Source organism: Podarcis erhardii (assembly GCF_964252035.2).
Source record: "Podarcis erhardii genome assembly, chromosome: 10".
In the NCBI taxonomy this organism is placed as follows: Eukaryota; Metazoa; Chordata; class Lepidosauria; order Squamata; family Lacertidae; genus Podarcis; species Podarcis erhardii.
In genome coordinates, this window is record NC_138500.1 from 74,982,390 (window position 1) to 75,004,247 (window position 21,858).

At 43.4% G+C, this 21,858-nt stretch overlaps 1 protein-coding gene across 8 annotated transcripts in view; it reads left to right on the forward strand.

Annotated features, from left to right (window-relative positions):
• The window catches only part of FRMD4A (FERM domain containing 4A), a 434,031-nt gene that overhangs the window by 327,827 nt on the left and 84,346 nt on the right, over nucleotides 1-21,858 (forward strand). For all 8 annotated transcript variants that reach the window (XM_081879084.1, XM_081879085.1, XM_081879086.1 and 5 more), the window contains 3 exons: nucleotides 6,597-6,681; nucleotides 16,638-16,694; nucleotides 21,419-21,441. In XM_081879084.1, the coding sequence (XP_081735210.1) occupies nucleotides 6,597-6,681; nucleotides 16,638-16,694; nucleotides 21,419-21,441 (165 nt within the window). The remainder of the gene's footprint in view (nucleotides 1-6,596; nucleotides 6,682-16,637; nucleotides 16,695-21,418; nucleotides 21,442-21,858) is intronic.

A 21,858-nucleotide genomic window follows, 5' to 3' on the forward strand; every position in this document is an offset into this window, starting at 1 on the left:
TGCTGTCTATATAATGTACACAATCTTTATTGTGATAGTGCGGCGTAGCAATTGTGGGGGCTTCTATGTTCAGCTCCTGCAACCCAAGTTAAAAAGGTAAAGGTACCCCTGCCCGTACGGGCCAGTCGTGTCCGACTCTGGGGTTGCGTGCTCATCTCACTTAAGAGGCCGGGGGCCAGTGCTGTCCGGAGACACTTCCGGGTCACGTGGCCAGCGTGACGAAGCTGCTCTGGCGAGCCAGCACCAGCGCAGCACACGGAAATGCCGTTTACCTTCCCACTGTAAAGCGGTACCTATTTATCTACTTGCACTTAGGGATGCTTTCGAACTGCTAGGTGGGCAGGAGCTGGGACCAAACGACGGGAGCTCACCCTGCCGCGGGGATTCGAACCACCAACCATGCGATCGGCAAGTCCTAGGCGCTGAGATTTTACCCACAGCGCCACCCGCGTCCCGCAACCCAAATTAGGATAGCCCAGTTTTCAAGCCATCTCCAGGGAGGGAGAACTAAATCAGGCTGTTCCTCACCTGAGTCAATTTCTAAAGTTCTCTTCCTCACCTGAGTCTGTTCTGTCCCATTTCCATATTAATCTTACAGATTTTAAAATATTTTCCAGTAGTTTATAAATGTTTTTCAATAAAAAATGTGTTTTTTAAAAAAATCACAAGGAAAGCTATATTCAAATGCATTTTTCCTCTCAAAGTACACATTTCTAAATAAAATGCATGTTTGTGTATGTATTATCAAAAGAACTGGTCTTATATATGATCTTGGCAGCACAAACGGTACAGTCATACATCGGAAGTCGAACAGAATCCATTCCAGAAGTCCGTTCAACTTCCAGACTATGCTGCAAAATTCAGGGAAGTACAACACACACACACACAAACACACACCCAAGATAACTGCCTTCTGATCTCCATGTTAGCTGAGGAGGCAGGGTCAGGGCAGTTCATATCAGAATTTGCAAAGAAGGAATTGCTTAAGGGATCCTGCCTCCAGGGTGTTAGTAGTGGGCAGGATCCACAGAAGAGTCACTGGCAAAGTAGTCCAGTGCAAGCCTGGGCTGAGCTGAGACCTTTGCCCCAGAAGGAAGAGCTGGAAGAGGATTCCAGGGAAGGGATTAGGGAAGCGATCATTTAGGGATGGAAGGAGATGCAGGCAAAGAGAGTGTAAGCGAGAACTGGGAATTCCGCAGTGAAGGCCATCTTATTTAGCAAGGCAACTTCTCTGTCAAAATGCCAGCAGGGATACTGTTGTCAGGAAATTGCCTTCTGTTTCAGCCATTACTTTTTCCGTGTGTCACAACTGAAGGAATAGCTCTTTCTGTTCTGTTTAGGCTGCTTGGAAATTAATATAGATTGCCTTAGTCTTTACAGTCTTGAATGCCATGACTAATACCTTTGACTATAGATGTGGCAGAGAACACAGGATGCAATGAAAAACCCAAAGCTGTTAGTGATTAACTGAGTGACTTATGTTGAGCAGGCTTCTGGTCTCAGAACTGAGAGATGCTTTCTCTGAAGACCTTACACCAACAAGCGTAACAAGGTTCAGATGTATTTCCAGTGCTTTTAGTGTAAGTTTCTGACATGCGCAGATGGTGAAAATGAATGTCTGTGGCGGGGATGGAAAATTTGAAACTGGGGAGGTGCTGAAATTCATGTTTTCAATGCCTTTCCTGAAAACAAAGTTGCCATACTATAAAATTTCACTAACAGAAGTTAGCACTTCCATGAAAAGGGGTCACATTACTGAGCTTATGGAAATACTATTTATGCTAATACCTAGGTAACTATTAACTCTCGCCAGGCAAAATAGAAAACCATTGTACTACTGCTACATCTCTAAAGTTCTTACATCTCCAGCTATAAATTCACAGTGAATAAATGAAGCTTCCAGTTTTCTAAGCAAACAATAGAAGACTTTTCCACAAAGATCCTCTAGAAGGCTCCAGCCCCTTTTAAATGAAGAAAATTCTCTCCCTTGGTTGTTGCTGTTGTTTTAATATTGACACACATTTTGGAAGAACTTCCCAACATACAATGTGCACTGCAGATATTTGGAGAATGAGGTTTTCTTTGTAGGTCCTAAATATCATGTGGAGCTCTTCAATACAGGAGGATATATGCTTGTTTAGTGGTGTTTTTCTAGGGAAAAAGGTTCCAGAACTCACCACGAATGCCTCCCTCGTTCTCTTAGAATGGCAATGGCGCCTACCTGAGAGGTGCCAGTACTGAGTTCTGGCTGAAAAAAAGCCCTGTGCTTCTTCGAGTTTCCTCCTTTTTTTACCTGAGCCTCTTGTATGAATTGCTCAGAGCATCAGCCAGGCTTCCACTGTAGGTTTAAGAAATGCAATGCTGCCCTCTGGTGTCGCACAGGAGCATCGTCTTTTTTTCAGCTCACACCTGTAAGCAGGGTCAGGTGCCACTCACTGGACAAATCTGCACTCCTTCCTTCCTTTTCTTTTTTAGCTGATATCTAGTTTGTAAGAAGCATATTTGAAACATTCCAATGAGAGGTTGAAATGCACAGCCGTTGTTAATGTAATTCTCACATCCAGCTCTGAAGTCCAGGGAGAGCTGCTGGGCTTGTCACCATGCACTGCCATAGGCTTAGAAGGCAGAGCAGCATAATCTGCACCACACCGAAGCAAGAGGGAGCCAAGGAAAGGCTTTCCTGAGGCTCCTTGGTAGGATGGCCTCCTAAGCGCTTCATCACTTGTGCTCAGTCCCCTTGGCAACAGAGCTCTCGTTTCTGTCAGGTAGGGGTGTGTGTGTGTGTGTGTGTGTGTGTGTGTGTGTGAATAACCTACTTCTCATGCGGAAGAAAAGGCACACGTTGTGCTCAGGGAGTCTTCTGCTTCCCTGACTGCTGTCCTGCAGTCACGGAGGAGGCTGGGAGCAGGGCTGTGGCTTCTTCCCTGTCACCTTGCCTGCTGTGGGTTAGCAGAGGGAGAGTTCTCTTTGTTTTAGCAGGTGGGGAAAGGGGCTGGATGGGTGCTGGGACCAAGGAGGGAACAGTGTGGGAGAAGCTGGCAACACGATGCCTATAAGGGGGTTGGAGACTTGTTTGGGTTGTGATCTGGTGACCCTAAGCAGCTCTGTAAAAAGAATAAGTGGTCTAGTATGTCTAAGAATCCATGAGAAAGATTAGGAGGTATTTTGAGAAAGATCACTGCAAGTTTTCTGTTATTTCCATATTTTGTTTTACTATGAACTCCTCCAGACGTACTTATTGAGCAGTCATCCTGATTTGCTTGCACAAAGCTTATGCAGCAGGTTAAACCATATTGGTCTTTATTGAGCATTTTTTTTCCTTTGTTTGCAGGGTGGGTTGGTTATATAAAAAAATTGTCCTGATTTGCTTGAAGGCTGTTTATACCTTTATAACAGTTTATACTGTTAGTAATTCATTCATCCCACACTTTTCAACTCATTTCTTCATCTGTTTCCAAACTGCAAAAAGTATGAAAACACATCTAATGCCTATTGAAAGTATATGGCTTCCTGCAAAGAATCCTGGGCAGTCTTTTTCACTTCACAAAGCTACAGTTCCCAACACCCTTAACAAACTACGGTTCCTATGATTCTTCAGAGGAAGTTATGTGCATTAAATGTGTGTTGGATATGCTTTAAATCTATGGTGTAGCATTGCCCCAATTCCTTTTGAAAGTGGATTTGTTGTGCTTGGACAACACAGCCCTTTAATCCACTTTAATGGTGCAAACATAAATTTCCCAGTATGCACTTGAATCCTTCCTGCAAAATAATGACCATCTGCAGGTGGTTTGCACTAGATTCTGTTGTTAACAAACCTTGGCTTAAAAGCGGAATACAAGTCAAAGCAAAAAAATAAATAACACCTGCTAGATGTGGTGTGGGAGCATTTACAAAAACTATCAGATGAAGGCATAGTTGTGGGTTGGGACAAGGTGGGGTCCTTTTTGTGCCTTACCATCTTGCAGGGGTGCCAACTTGAATAAAATATGGGGACAGGTAAGCTGCATCCGGCATAATCGATCACAAGTCACACTCATGCACACCATTTGAATGGCAATGTTCATCAACTTAGGGGGGGCCTGGCCTCCTCAAATATTTGGGGGGGGGGGCGAAGGGACCACAGCCCCTAGGAGTTGGCTCCTATACTGTCTTGTATATCAAGTGCCGTATTTTTTCTGTGTATAAGATGCCCCCTATTTGGGGGGACTAAATTTAAAGAAAATGAGGGAAGATGGCCCAAAGTTGCTGAGCCTTTGGGGGGGGGGAGCTGCAGGCGGGAAAGCTCCCTAGAGCACGGGCACCAACCAGCTGGCTGGCAGCTTCCCCTCCACGCCACTGCAGGAATCACTCCCTAGAACGCAGGCGCCTCCTGCAGCAGCATGGCGGGGCACAGCCCCCCCCCCCACCTCTTTCCATATATAGGACGAGCCAAGTTTTTTGACATGATTTTTGAGTCAAAAAACCTTGTCTAATACACAGAAAAATATGGTATTTCAAACGTGTTTCTATTATAACATATTTCACTTGCGCTTATGTTTTAAATGTGTTGTAAGTTGCTTCGAGACTTTTTGTGTAACAAATGACTAGAAAGTTTAATGAATCGCCACCATCAACTACTGTTTGCCACAACCATGGCAATCCTTGACATTTTTGTAGAGCATCTATATAGATCAGTGGTTCCCAATTAGCTAATTACTGAGGACCCCCTATTTTTCAAAAGTCGAGCCACGCCCCCCCTTACTTTTGAAAATGTTGATAACTCTATGGTGGTTATCTGCAAAGCAATTTTTTGAACAAAATGTGGGGTAGCCCCTAATAAGCAAAGGATTTTAGGTATACCAGAAAACAGACTAGGGCTGAGCAACATCTCGTTTTCAACATTGTGATAAGTCAGCAGTTAATCCTCACAATATTCCAATATATCATGATGTTTGAAATTGGAGATCAGGTGTGGAGATGAGGGAAGGAACCGCCCAGAGATCAGGTGGGTGGGTGAAGGGGGGGAGGCAGAACCCCTCCACCGCCTGGTTTGAGTGGGAGGGGATGGGGATGGGGGCTGCAGCCAGCAGTAGCAGCACGTTCTCTATGGCTGCTGCTTTCCTGCGGACTGATAAAGGCTGCGCTGCCTCCGTGCCAGGGGAAGGTAGCGCCAGGTGCCTTGAAGTTCAGCTGCCCTGTCCTCTCTCCACGTGAGGGAAGGCAGCTCAGACCAGCAGCATTACCGGCTGAGATCATCGTGCAATATTGGCAATGCCTTGAATTCAGCTGCCCTGCTCTCCCTCACGAGAGGAACACTATATTGCTACATATACTGAAAAACCGCACAGTGCTAAAACAGACCATAAAATTTGTGATATTACCATGCAAAAATGACAAAATAATAGTTGGGGGGAGGCATGGGATGGGGCCACAGACCCCATGGGTGAGTTCCGTGGACCCCCAGGGGTCCCTAGACCCCTAATTGGGAGCCACTGATATAGAACATTCCCAAGATGCAGGTGATAGCTAGCCAGTTCATGGGAGAGTATGGGCAGGCAGATCTGTTCATTTCAGTTTCTTGTTTTTCTGGTCGGAAGTTCAGCTCACCATATTTCTTCTTCAATTTGCAGTTTTTTTTTTTTAAAAAAACCCTCATGAAAATTCACCATCATGTTAGCATTCATTTCTTCTAATGTACACATTTTTGTGTGGAAATTTGTTGAATACATTTTTGCAAGCCATTTTCTCTAATAAAATGCATTTTCCCATGTTATTTTCATTTATATGCTCTAATACATGCATTTTGGTTCCCATTTTTTGGTTGAAGAACTGCATTACAAAATTCAGAGAAAGGTGACTTTTGAAGGATAGCTGTTTTGTTTGACGTATTTGTTTCAGGAGGTGCAGATTAGATAGGTTTGCATTAAAATGCAACCTGAACCACATTGCTCCCCCTCCCTAGGTCAGAGGTGAGATTTTGACATGGCTGTTTCATACCTAAGGCTCACAGCCACCTCACTGCACTAGCTCTTTCCCAGAACGACATACAGGTTCATGTGAGCAGCATTTGTTTCTGTGCAGCATTCCCATGATGTTGTGGAATTCCGCAGATTCAGCACTCCAGGTACAGACTTCCAGCTGTTTTCACTTTAAATCTATATTCAGGGGTCACTTCTCCCCTTCATTGCCCCCCCCAGCAAAAAAGGCCATTTCAAAATCAGTTACTCCCAAGCTAGGATGAAACCATTTCTTAAGAAGCAAAGCAGCACAATTGTCAAGGACAGAGGAAAAAGAAAACCATCCCAGCCGAAAATATTTATAGAGCTATAAATCAACCTGTGAAATAAAACAAGCATTAATGCCTTTCCTATTGGCTGGGATTTACACATGCAGCATTTCTGAATGATCATGTCTTAAGAGGCACACAAATCTTTCCAAGAGTCATAACACAATCTCTAAAACAAAAACAGAAAAAGGAGAATTCCTCTCTCTCAGCCCCCAAGGCTCCTCTGAGCACATTTTTTCACATAATAAAAAAATTGTACAGGGTCCTATTTATTCAGTGGCTGCAATTTCTTTCCTGTGTTTATATGACTTCTCCATTTCATTTCTAGGTTCTACATTGAAAGCATATCCTATCTAAAGGATAATGCTACCATTGAGTTGTTTTTCTTGAATGCCAAGTCCTGTATTTACAAGGTAAGGCCTTGACACTTTTTCTTCATGTCGCTGCCATTGTAATTCAACCTTTCTTTAAAAATAAACACTGCCAGTTTGTACCTCCTTTGGCTATCTGTGATTCTCTGCCTATATATATATATCTGCCTGCCTGCCTTTACCTGTGGGAGCCTCCCAGAGTGGTTGGGGAGACCCAGCCTGATGGGCAGGGTATAAATAATAAATTATTATATTATATTATATTATATTATATTATATTATATTATATTATATTATATTATATTATATTATATTATATTATATTATATTATATTATTTATAAACACCTGCCTCTCAGACATCTGTTAACTCTGAGAGATGCTGCCTCTCCCTAAGCTAACAATCATAGTAACAAACCACTTCTAATTTGGAGAAGTATTGTTTTCTAGGTAAGGAGAAAACACCATCTCCTTGGATTGCCAGATGACAGTCATATTCTTGATCATATGAGCTAATCTGTAAGAAACGATTCTGTTGGTTCAGGAAGAGTATGTACTCTCAGCAGTGCAGACGTCTGGACTCCATACTTTCAAGATCTCCAGTTTTCTGAGTGTGAATAAATCCCTTTTGTTTGTTTGAAGTAGGATGTCAAGATGGTTGCTAAATGAGGGATTTAGCACTGTTGTGAGTTGTTAGAATTCCTTTGAAGGCATCCATCAGAAGAGGGCACCCTTGCCTCTGAGTTGCGTGTGAGGACTGGGCAGTCGTTCCCAGATGTTTACTGGGAGGCGTGCGAGTTTCTTGAAACCTTGCCATATGCACCAGAACAAAAATGGTTACATGCAATGCTGATGAAACGGTTTCTGTCCAAGTTCTTGGCCTTATGGATGTTTGAAAAGGAAAAGGAAAAAGCCACTGGACTGTTGTTGCTGGTTACTTGGATAAAACAAAACAGTCCCAAGTGCGGAACATTGTGCAAAGTTTTGACAGATGACCAGGCTCCCTGGCTTGAAGCTGGAATACCCTAGGCTAAGGGCGCACAGCTGCTTTGTGCTGTGAGACAAAACAAATACCCAGAGGGGAAGGGAAGCTGCAGAAGCAGAAAGGTCTTCTGCAGACACCCAGGGCTGCTTCACACATGGCATGTGCAGGGTCTCATTTCTTCCTTCTGCTTAACTGCTAGGCGGACATGTGAACTCACTCCACCAAAAAGCATATTGTTTGAGCTGAGATGGGAGTTCTGTTTCTAGCATGAGACGAGCCATTCATACCACCCGCCAAGTTTTGCATGATTCTGTAGTCATCATTTGACAACAATCACGTGGCTCTTTATGGCATGAATTGAACGTACCTCTTGGTAAAGTCATAGAAATGTAGAGTTGGGAGGGACCACGAGGGTCATCTAGTCCAACCCCCTGCAATGCAGGAATCTTTTATCCCATGACCCTGAGATCAAGCATCTCCTGCTCTACTGACTGAGCTACTGCAGTCCCTCTTGGTTTTTGAGGTATATTATTGCCTTTGGGAGGATTGGTGTTTCCACTGATTTTGTATGGGAAGCTGTGTGCTTGAACCTGTGCCTGCACCTGTTGTTTCCTAATGTTTGTGTGTTAAAATTTTCAATGAAAGAAAAGGGAGCAGGGAACAGCACCTTCAGGGGGTGGAATCATAGAGTGGCATAATTTGGGAGGGATCTTGGGGCTCATCTAGTCCATCCCTCTGCTCAGGGTAGGATCTGCAGTGCAGGATGCAACTGCAGCATCTCTGACCGGTGGTCAGTCAGCCTCTGCTAACATGCCTCCGGTGAAGGAGAGTCTACCCTTTCTGGGGCAGTCTCTTTCACTGTCAAGCAGCTCATATCGTTACACAGTTTTTCTGAATGTTTAGTCAAAATCTGTTTCTCTGCCATTTCCACCCATTGTTTCCATGCTTGCCCTCTGGAGAAGTGGAGAGTATCTTCTGCTCCATCTTTGCATGGCAGCTTAAAAACTGATATCCTGCTCCACCTTCTCCTGTCTCTTCTTCAGGCTGACATTCCCACTTCTTTCAGCCGTTCCTCAACAGACTTGGGTCGCTTCCAGATGGCCAGTTTATTGAGCGTTCATGCTGATTTATTTGCTTATGTGATGTTGTGTCGAGCCTTTCCAGTCCACATTTCCATCACTTTGCTTGCTGTTGAAAGTTCAAACTGGGGAGGGGGTGGGTTGGTTGCTGAAGAGTCCAAATCCACTTTAATTACACGGCTTGAATTTGCAGATATGCCATTGAATCCGGCCTATAAAACAGCTGCCACCTTGGTCTCCAGATGCCAAACCATCCAGAAATATTTCTCCTCTGGATGTGTTCCAATTAGTTTATGTCCTTCCAAAAAACTGCTGCCCAAAACTGAAGAGAGCACTCCAGATGTGATCCGACCAGCACAGAACAGTGGAAGCAATAGTGATCCTGATCAGTACCCCTGTGGCTGTTTTCCCTTTTTTAAATTAAAAAAAGGTACATTAAATGTGTTCATGCATTTATGTATTGTCTAGTTAGGCCCTGACGTTTAAAAGAAGTGACTCTTGGGTACAACACAGACCTAGTTTTTAATGCAGGGAGGAAGCGCCCACACATCTCTTCCAACCTCTCCAAATGGCACCACACTCACAGCCAAATGGCCGCTTACAGGTAAAGGTCTTTGTCCATTTAAATAAATCCATTTGGGGGCCTCTTCAAACTTCTCCTTGCTGTAGAGCAGTGGTTTTATGAAGTCAAGGCCCATAGTCCTTCCCATTTCCATTTGATTGATACTTATGGATGCTGCTCAGGTAAGTTGTTTGCAACGTCCATCACAAAGAGGTTTCTGAGAAAAGATGGCTTTGTAGGTAAATCTCAGCAGGAGGTGAGGCCCTTCTGAGTCTGATTCCTTGCTTTGTCACGCAGCCCCCCAGCATGCCTTGGGGAGGGGGAAGGGGCAGTTTACTCAGTGCCATGGCTATACTGTGGGAACTATCAGATTTTCTGTCTCCCAAGGTGTTTGTGAATGGGCTGCCTTGTACTGCACTCATTAGCTCTGCCTGCAGTGCAAATTAATAACAGGGCCTTTTCTCTTATCTGTCTGAACTGTTAGGCTTTCTAGCACCACAAATAACAATCCGGTGGCTACTCAAAGACAAAGAAATCCAGGAGGAGGGGGGAGTATTGTAGTCTCTGGTACAAATTTGATTTTTGATACAAACTCCCTTTCATACCTGGGACTCCATCTCAGGATAATAATAATATCTTACCGTGTCCTATTGTGAATTACTGAGATAATGTGTGGTGTGAACCCTCTAAAGCTTTCCCCCACCCTTATAAATATGTATAGATCTAGATTATTAAATTATTATTTTCATTGCCATTATACATATTCACCTCATATTTATGTGACTTTGCTTTCAAGGCTTCTGCTAGATACAATACCGAAATTACTAGCAGTTTATGTTACACTTAAGCACAAAGTGAAACCCCAATCACATTCAGTCGTGGTCTTTTGCTAAAGATTTTGGATGTGGTAATCCAACACAGGCAGAAAAATCCATGCAGCTGATCATGCAGAAACGGGACCATAGTAAATGTGCATAGTGCCCCTTCATAGAATGATAGAATTGTAGAGTTGGAAGGGATCCCAAAGGGTCATCTATTCCAACCCCTCAATGCAGGAATCTCAACTAAAGCATCCAAGAGAGAAGGCCATCCAAGCTCTGCTTAAATGCCTCCGAGGAAGGAGACTCCACAACCTCCTGAGGTTCCACTGTCCAACAGCTCCTACTGTCAGAAAGTTCTTCCTGACGTTTACTCTGAGTCTTCCTTCTTGTAACTTGAAGCCATGGGTTCGTGTCCTACCCTCCCTCTTCCATGGGACAGCCCTTGAGATACTTGAAGGTGACTATCATATTTCCTCTCAGTCTCCTCTTTTCCCAGCTAAACATACCCAGCTCCTTTGGCCATTCCTCATAAGGCTTGATTTCCAGACCCTGGATCATTGTGGTCACCCTCCTCTGCACGTGTTCCAGCATGTCAACATCCTTCTTAAATTGTGGTCCCAGAATTGGACACAGTAGTATTCCAGGTGGAGTCTGACCAAGGCAGAATACAGTGGTAATATTACTTCCCTTGATCTGGACACTAGACTTCTGTTGGTGCAACCTAGAATAGTATTAGCTTTTTTTTGCTGCTGCACCACACTAACTCGTGTTAAGCTTGTGGTCCACCTAGATCCTTTTCACATGTACTGCTACTAAGCCAGGTGCCCCCCAACTTATATTTGTGCATCTGGTTCTACCTGTCTTAAGTGCAAACCTTACATTTGTCCCTATTGAAATTCATTTTGTTAGCTTGGGCCCAGTTCTCCAGTCTGTTAAGGTTATTTTGAATTCTGAATTCTGCCTACTGTGGCATTAGCTACCCCTCCCAGTTTGGTATCATTGGCCGATTTAATGAGCATCCCCTCAATTCCTTCATCCAAGTCATTTATGAAAATGTTGAACAACAATGCAGCACCCCACTTGTCCCTTTTTTCCGGGATGATGAAGAACCATTAATGAGCACTCTTTGGGTTTGGTTCATCAACCAGCTACAAATCCACCTAACAGTTACCTTGTTCAACCCACATTTTACCAGCTTCCCCACAAGCAGGGCTTTTTTCCAGCCGGAACTCACCGGAACTCAGTTCTGGCACCTCTCAGGTGGGCACCACTGCCATTGCCAAGACAACAAATGAGGAGTTCATGGTGAGTTCTGGCACCTATTTTCTAGAAAAATACAAAAATATCATGGGGGACATTATCAAAAGCCTTACTGAAATCAAGATACACTATGTCCACAGCACCGCCTGATCCACCAAGATTGTGAGACTGACAATCTGAGGCTAAGTCTATCAATTGCTGTCAGCCATTTTAGAAGCCCTGCTCTGCTTCCACAGGGGGAGGCAGCAATGCTTCTGAATCCCAGTTGCTGGACACCTCAGGAGGGGAGGGGGCTCTTGTGCCCGGGTCCTGCTTGCAGGTTTCTCTCAGGCACCTGGTTGGCAACTGGGGGAACTGGGGGCTGGTCTAGGTATGCCAATGGTCTGACCTAGCAGACTCTACTTGCTTTCACATCGGCAACTCTTGGCCGAGAGTAACTTTGGACATGTTCCCCTGACTTGTTCAGGATGTTCATGACTAAGTCTGCAAATCTCCCCTTGTTCCATTCTTCTTTGGGAGGGAGAATTGTGTGAGATGCGCATGCTCAGCTTTGGACTGAACTCACTTGAGCAGCTTCTCACCACTTTTGTTTCAAAAGTCTCTCTTAAGCTATGGTGTGTGGAGATTTAAGATGCAGGCAAACAATAGTCTTCCCCTAGGCTTGAAAATGTAGTCATGGTATATATGCTCACACCACATTTGCCTCTAAAAAGAGTTGTGCAAGTTTTTGTAGTCACCCTGCCCCCCCAAACACATTCCCTACAAAATCTGTTTGACCAAAGGCAGCATCATGACAAAAGAAGTTGTGCAAACCAGGGCAAATTAATCTATGCTCTGAAAAACTGCCTTTATCCTTCCTAATAGCAGTTCATTAAGTAGCATCTCAAAAGCTACCCTTAGCGATTTGCCTAATAATTTTGTAAAGCTAATTGTTAACAAGTGCTAACTTGTGGCTTCCTTACTGAATTCCTATATGGAAAGGGGTCAAATCAAAGCCCATGCTGGGGAAAACCTGCTCTCTGCTCCCAGGGATACTCGCATGCATGAAGAACTCACATATATGGCAGAGCTCTTAATGAAGTGGCTGCTTCGTCGCTCAGCAGCTGAGTGGCAGGAACATTTCATTAGTATACCAATAGGGAAGCTGACTTGGGCATGGAGCCAAGAGTGTAATGGGACATTGCTGTGATTGTTCATATAGAGCTTGGCTGAATTGAAGGAGTAGGTGGAGAAGAACAAGGAACCCTTGGGCTGAATCAGCACTGATTCTCAAAACAGAGATGCACTGACTCTGTTTGCTGGTGATCATGTGGCAAGTGTGGTTAATGCCCTGTGTGGGATTCCAGTGAAAAGCACCTTTGGGGATCCTTCCAGGGAAGCTTAGGCTGTGGTATTCCTGCTTTTGAAAGATGAAGATTAATACATGACCATTGTAAAGCCATTATGATTTTATAGTATGTTTTTGCTCATAAGCTGCTTCACGTACCATGTGAGTGGCAGAGTGCAGCATATAAATAGCTTTAAACAGGGAAGTCCCTGCCTTCCTCTCATGAACTATTTTAGCCTTAAGTTTTATTGACTCACCACTGCTTAGTGCAATAAAAGCTAAAGCTACCCTTGACAGAATGAGCAGGCTCCATCTGTCTGTTTTCCTCTCTCCCTACTATTCATACCTAAAATCCCCACCCATAACCATAGATGATTTATGCAAGAGAAAAGGGCTACCTGCCCTCAATAAGTAAGTACAGCCTTTCCTTCCTTTGTTGTTTCCCTATTTTGAGATGGAAGCATTAAAATTACACTAAAACACTGTGGCATTGTATGGTTTGGTGAATGAATGGGGAACTTGCAGCCTTCCAGATGCTGCTAAGCTCCAACTCCCACCATTCCTGACCACTGGCTGTGCTAGCTGAGGCTGATGGGAGTTGGAGTCCAACACCACCTGGAGGGCCACAAGTTCCCCTTCCTGGTTTAGTGGGCATAAATTGCACTGGCCTGCAATAGTATGGCGCTGTGGGTTAAACCACAGAGCCTAGGACTTGCTGATCAGGTCGGCGGTTCAAATCACTGTGATGGGGTGAGCTCCCGTTGCTTGGTCCCTGCTCCTGCCAACCTAGCAGTTCAAAAGCACGTCAAAGTGCAAGTAGATAAATAGGTACCACTCCAGCGGGAAGGTAAACGGCGTTTCCGTGCGCTGCTCTGGTTCGCCAGAAGCAGCTTAGTCATGCTGACCACATGACCCGGAAGCTGTACGCTGGCTCCCTCAGCCAATAAAGTGAGATGAGTGCCGCAACCCCAGAGTCGGTCACGACTGGACCTAATGGTCAGGGGTCCCTTTACCTTTACTTAAGGTTGCCAAGTTGCAACTTGGAGATCCCACCTGCCCATTTGTGGACATCCAGTGAAGCTGAATGGTGAAAGATTGAGGACAGATAAAAGGAAGTCTCCACCCCCGTCGTTCAGCCTGGACAATGAGATCCAGCGCCAAGGGCTTTCTGGCAGTTCCCTCATTGCGAGAAGTGATGGTACAGGGAACCAGGCAGAGGGCCTTCTCGGTAGTGGCGCCCATCTTGTGGAAAGCCCTCCCATCAGATGTCAAGGAAATAAGCAGCTATCCTATTTTTAGAAGACATCTGAAGGCAGCCCTGTTTAGGGACGTTTTTAATATTTAATGCTGTATTGTTTTTAACACTTGATTGGGAGCCACCCAAAGTGGCTGGGGAAACTCAGCCAGATGGGCGGGGTATAAATAATATATTATTATTATTATTATTATTATTATTATTATTATTATTATTATGTAGTTCTTCACCCAGCACATAGGTGAACTCTTGAATTCATTCCCACAAGAGGCAGTGATGGCCACCCGCTTGGATGGCTTTAAAAGAGGATTGGCCATTTCATGAAGGGTGCAGCTATCAGTGGCTGCCAGGCATGATCCTTCAGTGCCACTTGCTGGAAACTGCCAAAGGGGAGGGTGCTGTTGTGCTCCTGTTCTGCTTTCCCACAGGCACCTGGCTGGCCACTGTGAGAACAGGAGGCTGAACTAGAAGGCCCATTGGCCCCATCCAGAGGGCTCTTCTTAGGTTCATTTGCTGCTCTGCTGCTGCAAAGGAGAATGCAGCTGTGGTCCTTCCACCTCATGCTCTTCCTCTGTTGCCTGGCATAGTTGTTTTAGAACTGTCCTAAGATATTCTGCTGCCTGTGGCAAAAACCACCACCACCACCAAGATGGGACCCTCTATTCCATGTACAGAAGCAGTTGATGAAACCATGTCCTCCACCATGCCTGAGAGCACACACAGCTATGTCCCCCCAAAACTTGCAACTGCTCCAGGCCCACGCCCCATCTCTAAGCATTTCCTGCCAGGAAGGAGGGGAAGATGAGCAATGTGACCAGCATACTAAGGGGTTCAAGTTTGGGGTGCTCCACTGTTAAAGAGGCAGCAGGATCTCTAGAGCAGTTACCTAATTTCCAGCTGTGCATGGTGGACTGCCAAGCTAAACCATTCCCAAGTATATGGTAAACACACATTTTCTTTGGCCTGCCCTGTCTTCAGCTTTCTTATACTTCCTGAATGCACCTCATTAGTAAAACCAAACGCACAATTAAATGTTTTGGCCAAAGGCATTTTTAAAGCCAAACATGCACAAGAATGGGAAAGGATAAAAAAGTAGAAAGCCTCTTTGTTAAAGGCTCACTTCTGAATCTGGCTGCCGTGAATTGTGATAGAAGACTTGAGTGAGAGCATTATTCTAGCAGGCTGGCTCTGGCGCTATAGCAGCAGGAGACAAGAGCACCTGGCTAAGGGCTGTGGCTCCATATTTGCCAGGGGCAGCAGACTCAGTACAGTTATTGTGACTTGTGAAATGAGGTGTGTCATTCACTTGAATGGTGTGCATTATTGCATTTATCTGAATTTAGATCTTGGGTGTTTCATGCCTTTTTTTTCTTTCCAAGCAAGTTCAAATAATTCAAACAAAAGTTTAAGTATAGAAAGTAACAATCTGGAGGTTAGATTCCTCAGTTGGAGGAACTGGGACCTGCTCCAACTCCAGTCCTGATAGTAGCTCGTGGGAACCACAATGAAAATACTTGACTTAATAGTCAGTATAGTCAGTAATGTGCAAAGGAATTTTGTGATGGTGATGGAGCTTCTGGCAGTGAGTGGCTGAGTTGCCTGAATGTAGAGAACCCCTACAGAGGGGCAGAGTACACCGAGAGACCACTGGCTCCCATTGGCCAAGCTGCTCTGATTGTTGAGATTGGGGGTGGCAAGGTAGTGAGAAGGCAAGAGGACGAGGTGATGTGGAATATCTAAGACAAGGGAGTTGTCCAAGGAAGGAGCATGAACGGGATGGGAAAAGAGGAGAGGAAATGGGCAGAAGAGGGAAGAGTACTTGGACAAGAGCTGAAGAGGTTAAGAGAGCTTAGTTTGAAATTACCAGCCAAATATTTGACTGGAGACCTTTAATGTCCCTTTTTTGTGATGTGAGGAAGGAAGCAGCTGAAATGTAACATACCTCTCAGATACTAGACCATAGCTGTCAACTTTTCCCTTTTCTTGCGAGGAATCCTATTTGTAATAAGGGAATTTCCCTTTAAAAGGAAAAGTTGCCAGCTATGTACTGGACCACTGGTGCAAACACATTTTGTGCGATAGAAGGCATGCGGGCTGTTTGTGCAGAGGGTCTCTGCTATAAACATCTATTATAATAAATGTTGAGTGGCCTTCATCCAATAGGAGCACCTGTAGAGAATGCTTGCAGAATGTCAGTGGGGTGCACCATCTTGGACTAACCCTGAACTTTAAAGAAAAGCTCTGTCAAAGTTTCAGTAATTTCAGCTTGTGTCTCATTGTAGTTTTATGGAAGGTTTTACTAGCTGCCAGAAGAATGATCTAAGCAATTTCAAGGCACACTAAATACAATTCCCATGGAAAAAACATCAGCCCACATTTTCAGCTGTGAACCACCTTCCTGTGAGCTGTGATAATAACTGAATCCACACCCATATCATTGTAACAAAATGTGGTCAATTGAGCTTCAGGAGCATCATTGAAAATATTCAAGAAAAGCAAGAGAAATCCACCCTACATTAACATTAGCGATAGGTAGCAACTTCCCCAAAGCACTAGAATTTATTCTGTTCCACAAGCCTTTTCTATGAATCCACATTAACTTCAGACTCCTTCAGTATACAATAGAGACACAGAGGTATCACTTCTTTTTTGGAAGAACTAAAATAAATAAATCACTTGCTTATTCACCCTCATTTTCTTTTCTCATCAGGAGCTCATTGAGGTCGACAGTGAAGTTGTGTTTGAACTGGCTTCATACATCTTGCAGGTAAGTTATGTCAGATTTGTTCTTTTTATCTTCCAACTTTCAAGACTTGCCACTTAAGGATTTAAAAATAAATAAATAAAACACATATATTCAAATATAGGGAAATGAGCTCAACATTTTAGCCCATGTCTCAAAGCAGCTTCTTACACCGTGACTCGTGTGCGCACATATGTACAAGCATGCCACTTGCTAGATCTGGGTTGTGTCACATTGCTCTGTGGATGACCCGAGATACAAAGATTCAAATCCCCACTTGGACATGAAGCCCAATGGGTGACCTTGGGCCAGTCACCAACTCTCAGCCTAGAAGATGTGGAGAGCTGTTTGATGCAACCTTGAATTCCTTGGAGGAATGTGCTAGTTCATAGTCCAGGCATATGAACATGTATGCAGACATGGGAGCTACCCTAAGACTGAAAAGCAAAGTAACCTTAGTTTTATAGTGTTCATAATTCAACTGGGATGGCCCTTTGTTGTTACTATTTTTACTTATTTATTCCAATAATGTACATTCAACACACCTGCCAAAAGCACTCAAGGAAAACAGGGTTGTCAGTAGCCTGCTTTTGGTTAGGATGATTTGGCATCAGGAATCATCACTTTGAAGACAATGAATCTCCTGGCATTTATAAAGTGTAGAGTTGAAAGTACACAGAGAAATAATTAATCACTAATATGCAATCATTGCGTGTTATTTATGTTTCCTGAAACCCCATTTGTATTTTCCTGAAAAGGTGTTCACAGCTTGTGGCCCATAAAGTCTACCAATCTATTGGGGCAGGCCAGGGGTGTGAAAAGTCCCCTCTTGGTTGGTTTGCAGTCCCAATAAGACAGCCAATTCAGAAAGTTTCCCAGGCTGCATTTTACTTGTCAGGTCAAAGTTTGTGCAAGACTGCTCCACTCGTACATCACACTCCTTGTTAAACTGAAGGTGAATTTGCAAACCTGACTTGAACCTGTTTCAGGAAGCCCCAATGCAGACATAAGTATGGTTTGCACTAGCAATTGCTTGTTGTATTAATGATGCTTGAGGTCCTGCATGTACAGTGAAACCATTGCTTAGTCTTCCAAATTAAGTTCTGCCCACTTGAGACCATAGGTTGTATCCAGCTAAGCTCTACTCAAAGTATACCCATTAAAATCAATGGACCCATGTTGATCACGTTCATCATTTTCAGTGGGTCTGCTCTAGAGAGGACTAACATTGGATGCAACCCCATATATACAGACCAACAAGTCTTGCGTCTCACTTTGTTAAAAAGATCCATGGAAACTGCATTATCCATGGTTTGTTCATAGCAGATGTATCACTTAATGGTCTGGTTTTCATATCACTGTAAGACATGTTTGGAACTGCAGAAATATGCTGGCTCCCCAAAAGGAGTTTGCACCCACTTTCTTCCAACTCCTTCCAGTTCAGTGCAGCATGTCAACTTAGTCAAGGCTTGGCTTAGCATGTCATCTGAAACCCAGGGTTGTAGTTAAGCTCTCTCCACCAGGGGCTGTAACCAACCTTGGCTCATGGTTAAGGAGGGAAGAGGCTGACTTTTTGTTGTTGTTGCTTGCTACCCTAGACTCCTACTGGGGAAGGGCAGAATAGAAATTGTTGTTATTATCATTATTACTAGGCGGATGAGATTTTTAAAATAATTAGTCTTCAGTGCTTGTTAAATACTTAATTATAAAACCAAGACCAGTGAAAAGTTAATTCAGTTCCATTGGCTTTCATAAGCTTGTATTGTACCACGCTGGGAGCTAGCCCCATGATATAATTAGCAGAAATGGAGATTGCCAACCCCAAGGGTACTATAAAGTAACTGTTTTTTCCTTCTGCTGTAGCCACAGTTAATTGATTGCCAATTAAATGGAATTAACAAACACAATTGTAAATTCTACTCTAGACATCCACAAACATTTCCTTGGAGCCTTAGCAATCAATTAATTTGAATTACAGCAGGAGTAGTTAAGTCTAGTAAAACCTCCATAGTGGAACTGCTTCTGAAGTGGTTGTGCTATGGTTACGCAGTCATGCTGAACAAAGTTTGACTTTTGTTTCCTGCACAGGAAATGCTCTGGATGTATAGAGAGGTTTGGTAAGGAGGGCATTTTCAGTCACAATTATATGGCATCCATGCTATTTTATTGGGTAAGATGGGCCTGCACAACTGGTGATGCACCAAACTGAGGCAGCCACACAGCCTGAGCTGCTTGGCAACTTTCACCACCCCCTCCCGTTTATCTACGGTTCCTGGCAGACAGCAAAACCATACATAGCTGCTTGGTTGCATTAGAGCTTGGTCAGCCAAATGTTCTATGAGCCTAATGTATTGCTTCTTTCAAAGTGAAAGGAAGGCCTACTTCAAGCCTTGCAGATAGTTGTTTTGGAAGCCGCATTTTCCTTCCTGGCACCTGCCAAACCGGCTTTTATCACAGAGAGATCTTCTTTTCTAGGGAAGAAGCAAAGAACTTCCCTTCTATTATTTTCTCCTGAAAATCATTCAGTTAAATGCAGGGAGGTTTGATTAGCAATGTCCTTTCTGAATTTAAGAATTACACAGTCACTTTGATAAGCACTATTGAGTCACTAAGTGGAGCTCAAGAGGTATACTGGGATATGGGAGTATACAATTTACAGAATTTTCCAATAGCGAAGTGTTGAATATGTATTTAAAAATCAAACTCTGTTGAATATAAAAATCCAAGAGACACCCTGTCAGACTTGGTTCTTCTGTCAGGAGCGTAATATGGCTGGAATTGGAAAAAACGAAACTTTTACAGGTTTAGGCTGGCCTAAAACTAGGCTTCTGGCTTGGGGAAACTTAGCTCTGTTTGGGGAAGGGGACAGTAAAAGTCATTGTAAAACAGCAAATAGACTAATATTGATATAAAATGTGTATCAAGTGTTTGGCACCTATTCTACTGCCTTTGTACCCATTGGTTCATTGAGCAATTTGATAGTAATTATGCTGCCCAAACATTTCACACATGTTTTGCATGTGTTTCTGTATGCATAATGGCTACAATCCTAACCCTTCTTACCTGGGACAAAGCTCCACTAAATTCATTGGGACCTACTTTTGAGTAAACATAACCATGAGTAAACATAACCATGTTTAGGATTTCAGCAGAAAATTCCTGGAAGAGGCCTGGGCATCCCTAAGGCAGATCAGGTCCCTACATGTGTTTTTTGTCTTTCTCTCACTGCCCTCCTATAGCTACAGCCCTGGTTCTAGGGGAAGGGGTCTCTTATTCAGCCCTACCTGTTTCCAGATCAGAGCCCTGACACTTTACACATTCTTCTAATGGAAAACAGTAGCAAAAGTGCAGAACTTAGTTTCAATAGTAAGGATTGATAGTCAGAGTTAAGTCACAATGTTCCCAGATGCAAGACATCTAAAACAAACATTTTGTGCTCCCTTGAGTGGTTGCTTAGGAAGTGCAAATGTTGCGAAAAGATATTGTGTCCAAAGGAAAATAAAATAAGAAACTGAGCTCTCCCAAATGTACTTAACTTACTAACGGAATCCCAAGTCTCAATAGGACCACGTCTCTGCTTGCACAGAGTTGGTATGAGTCCAGACTTTAGAAGATAAACAAACTTTTAGGTGTTAACCTCATGTCATGGCTACATCAGAATATTGGGCTGCATCTATGCTACAATATGAGACTTTCAATTCAGCTTTGCACATAAGTTTGCAAAAGTTATTAGCCCACAAAACATTTACAAGCCTGGTTTCCACACATAGTTATGTTGGCACATCAACAGACTACAGAAAAATTATCCAGATTTGCTCTATCTTTCCTGCCTGGTCACCTGTAGTCAGTTCTCACTCATTCCAGGTGACTAGGTTTGCAGATATTTGCATGCTTAATGTTTAAGTATTATAGTTTCCTCCAAAGAATTCAGGGATTCTGTAATGTTTGTAAGAAAGGTATGTTAGAGATCCTCACACCCTCGTAGAATTATAGTTCCTTAATTTCCCTTGACTAAGCGGGGGAGGAGACTGTGGTGTAGTGTTGTGTCTTGCTTTTAGAGAACTGTGCTCTATCAGAGTGGTCAGAAGGCAAAGTATGGCCTACCAGTGGACCACTGCCTAGTTTTCAGTGGGTAGCCTTAATGCCTGTTGCTAGGATTCTTGTAAAGCAGGAATGGCTGAACAACTCGTGTCAGTGCCAGCCAGCAAGGTCAGTGGTCAGGAATGATGGAAGTTGAAGTCCAACAACATCTGGAGAGCCACAGGTTTCCTATTGTAAAGAGTGCTGGGCTGGATAGACCCTGGATCTGACCCTGTGCAACACGTACTATGTTCCTAAGCAAGATTGCATACTCAGAATCACTTAGCACACTAGTCTTTAACTATCCAGTCTTTAACTAACATGTCTTTAACTATCCAGAGATTCTGAATATGAAGACTTCTTTGTAAATTTAAAACATGAATCCATGGGGATTCTGACTGAGAAAGGCTGAAGTTGCCTCGCCCTTCCTTAAGGTGCGTGTATTGGGACAGTACATTGAATCACCAGGATACCCCCATCAGCCACCTATTTATGCTTCTTAAAGTTGACAGTTGTAAACGCTATGATGACATTTTGTTTTGAAGATGGGGTCATTTAAAATGCTTTGGAATGCTTTTATTTGACGTATCTAGAAATGTATTTTTCTTCATGTGTATATGCAAATTAAGTGATGTTTTATGCTCTGCCCCCTTTTCACAATTTTACAGGAAGCAAAAGGAGATTTTTCAAGGTGAGTTTTGCATCCATATTCTTCAGTTAATTATTTTAAAGGAAAAATGATTGTTGTTAAACTAGAACATGTGCCTTATAATTATGTAGTATAGCTCTTAATAGTTGTTACATCCTAGAGTCAATTTTTTTCTACTTGTCATTCAACCCACAAATACAGCATATAAAGGAAATGCAAAAGCTTGTTCATGCTTTGTACATAAATGATGTGTTTGTGGAATTCAGGAAACACAATACTGTCTTCCTCCGTACAGCAGAAGGAAATCTCTAAGGAAATGACTTGGCTTCCCATTTCCTTAAAAATACATCCAAAGGATGACTGCTTTACATTTACAGTTCTCCCTGGTCTGGCTTAAAAAGAGGTCACTTATAATTGCATAGGTGTTGGCTGCATAGTGCCCCCAGACCCCCCCCTGCC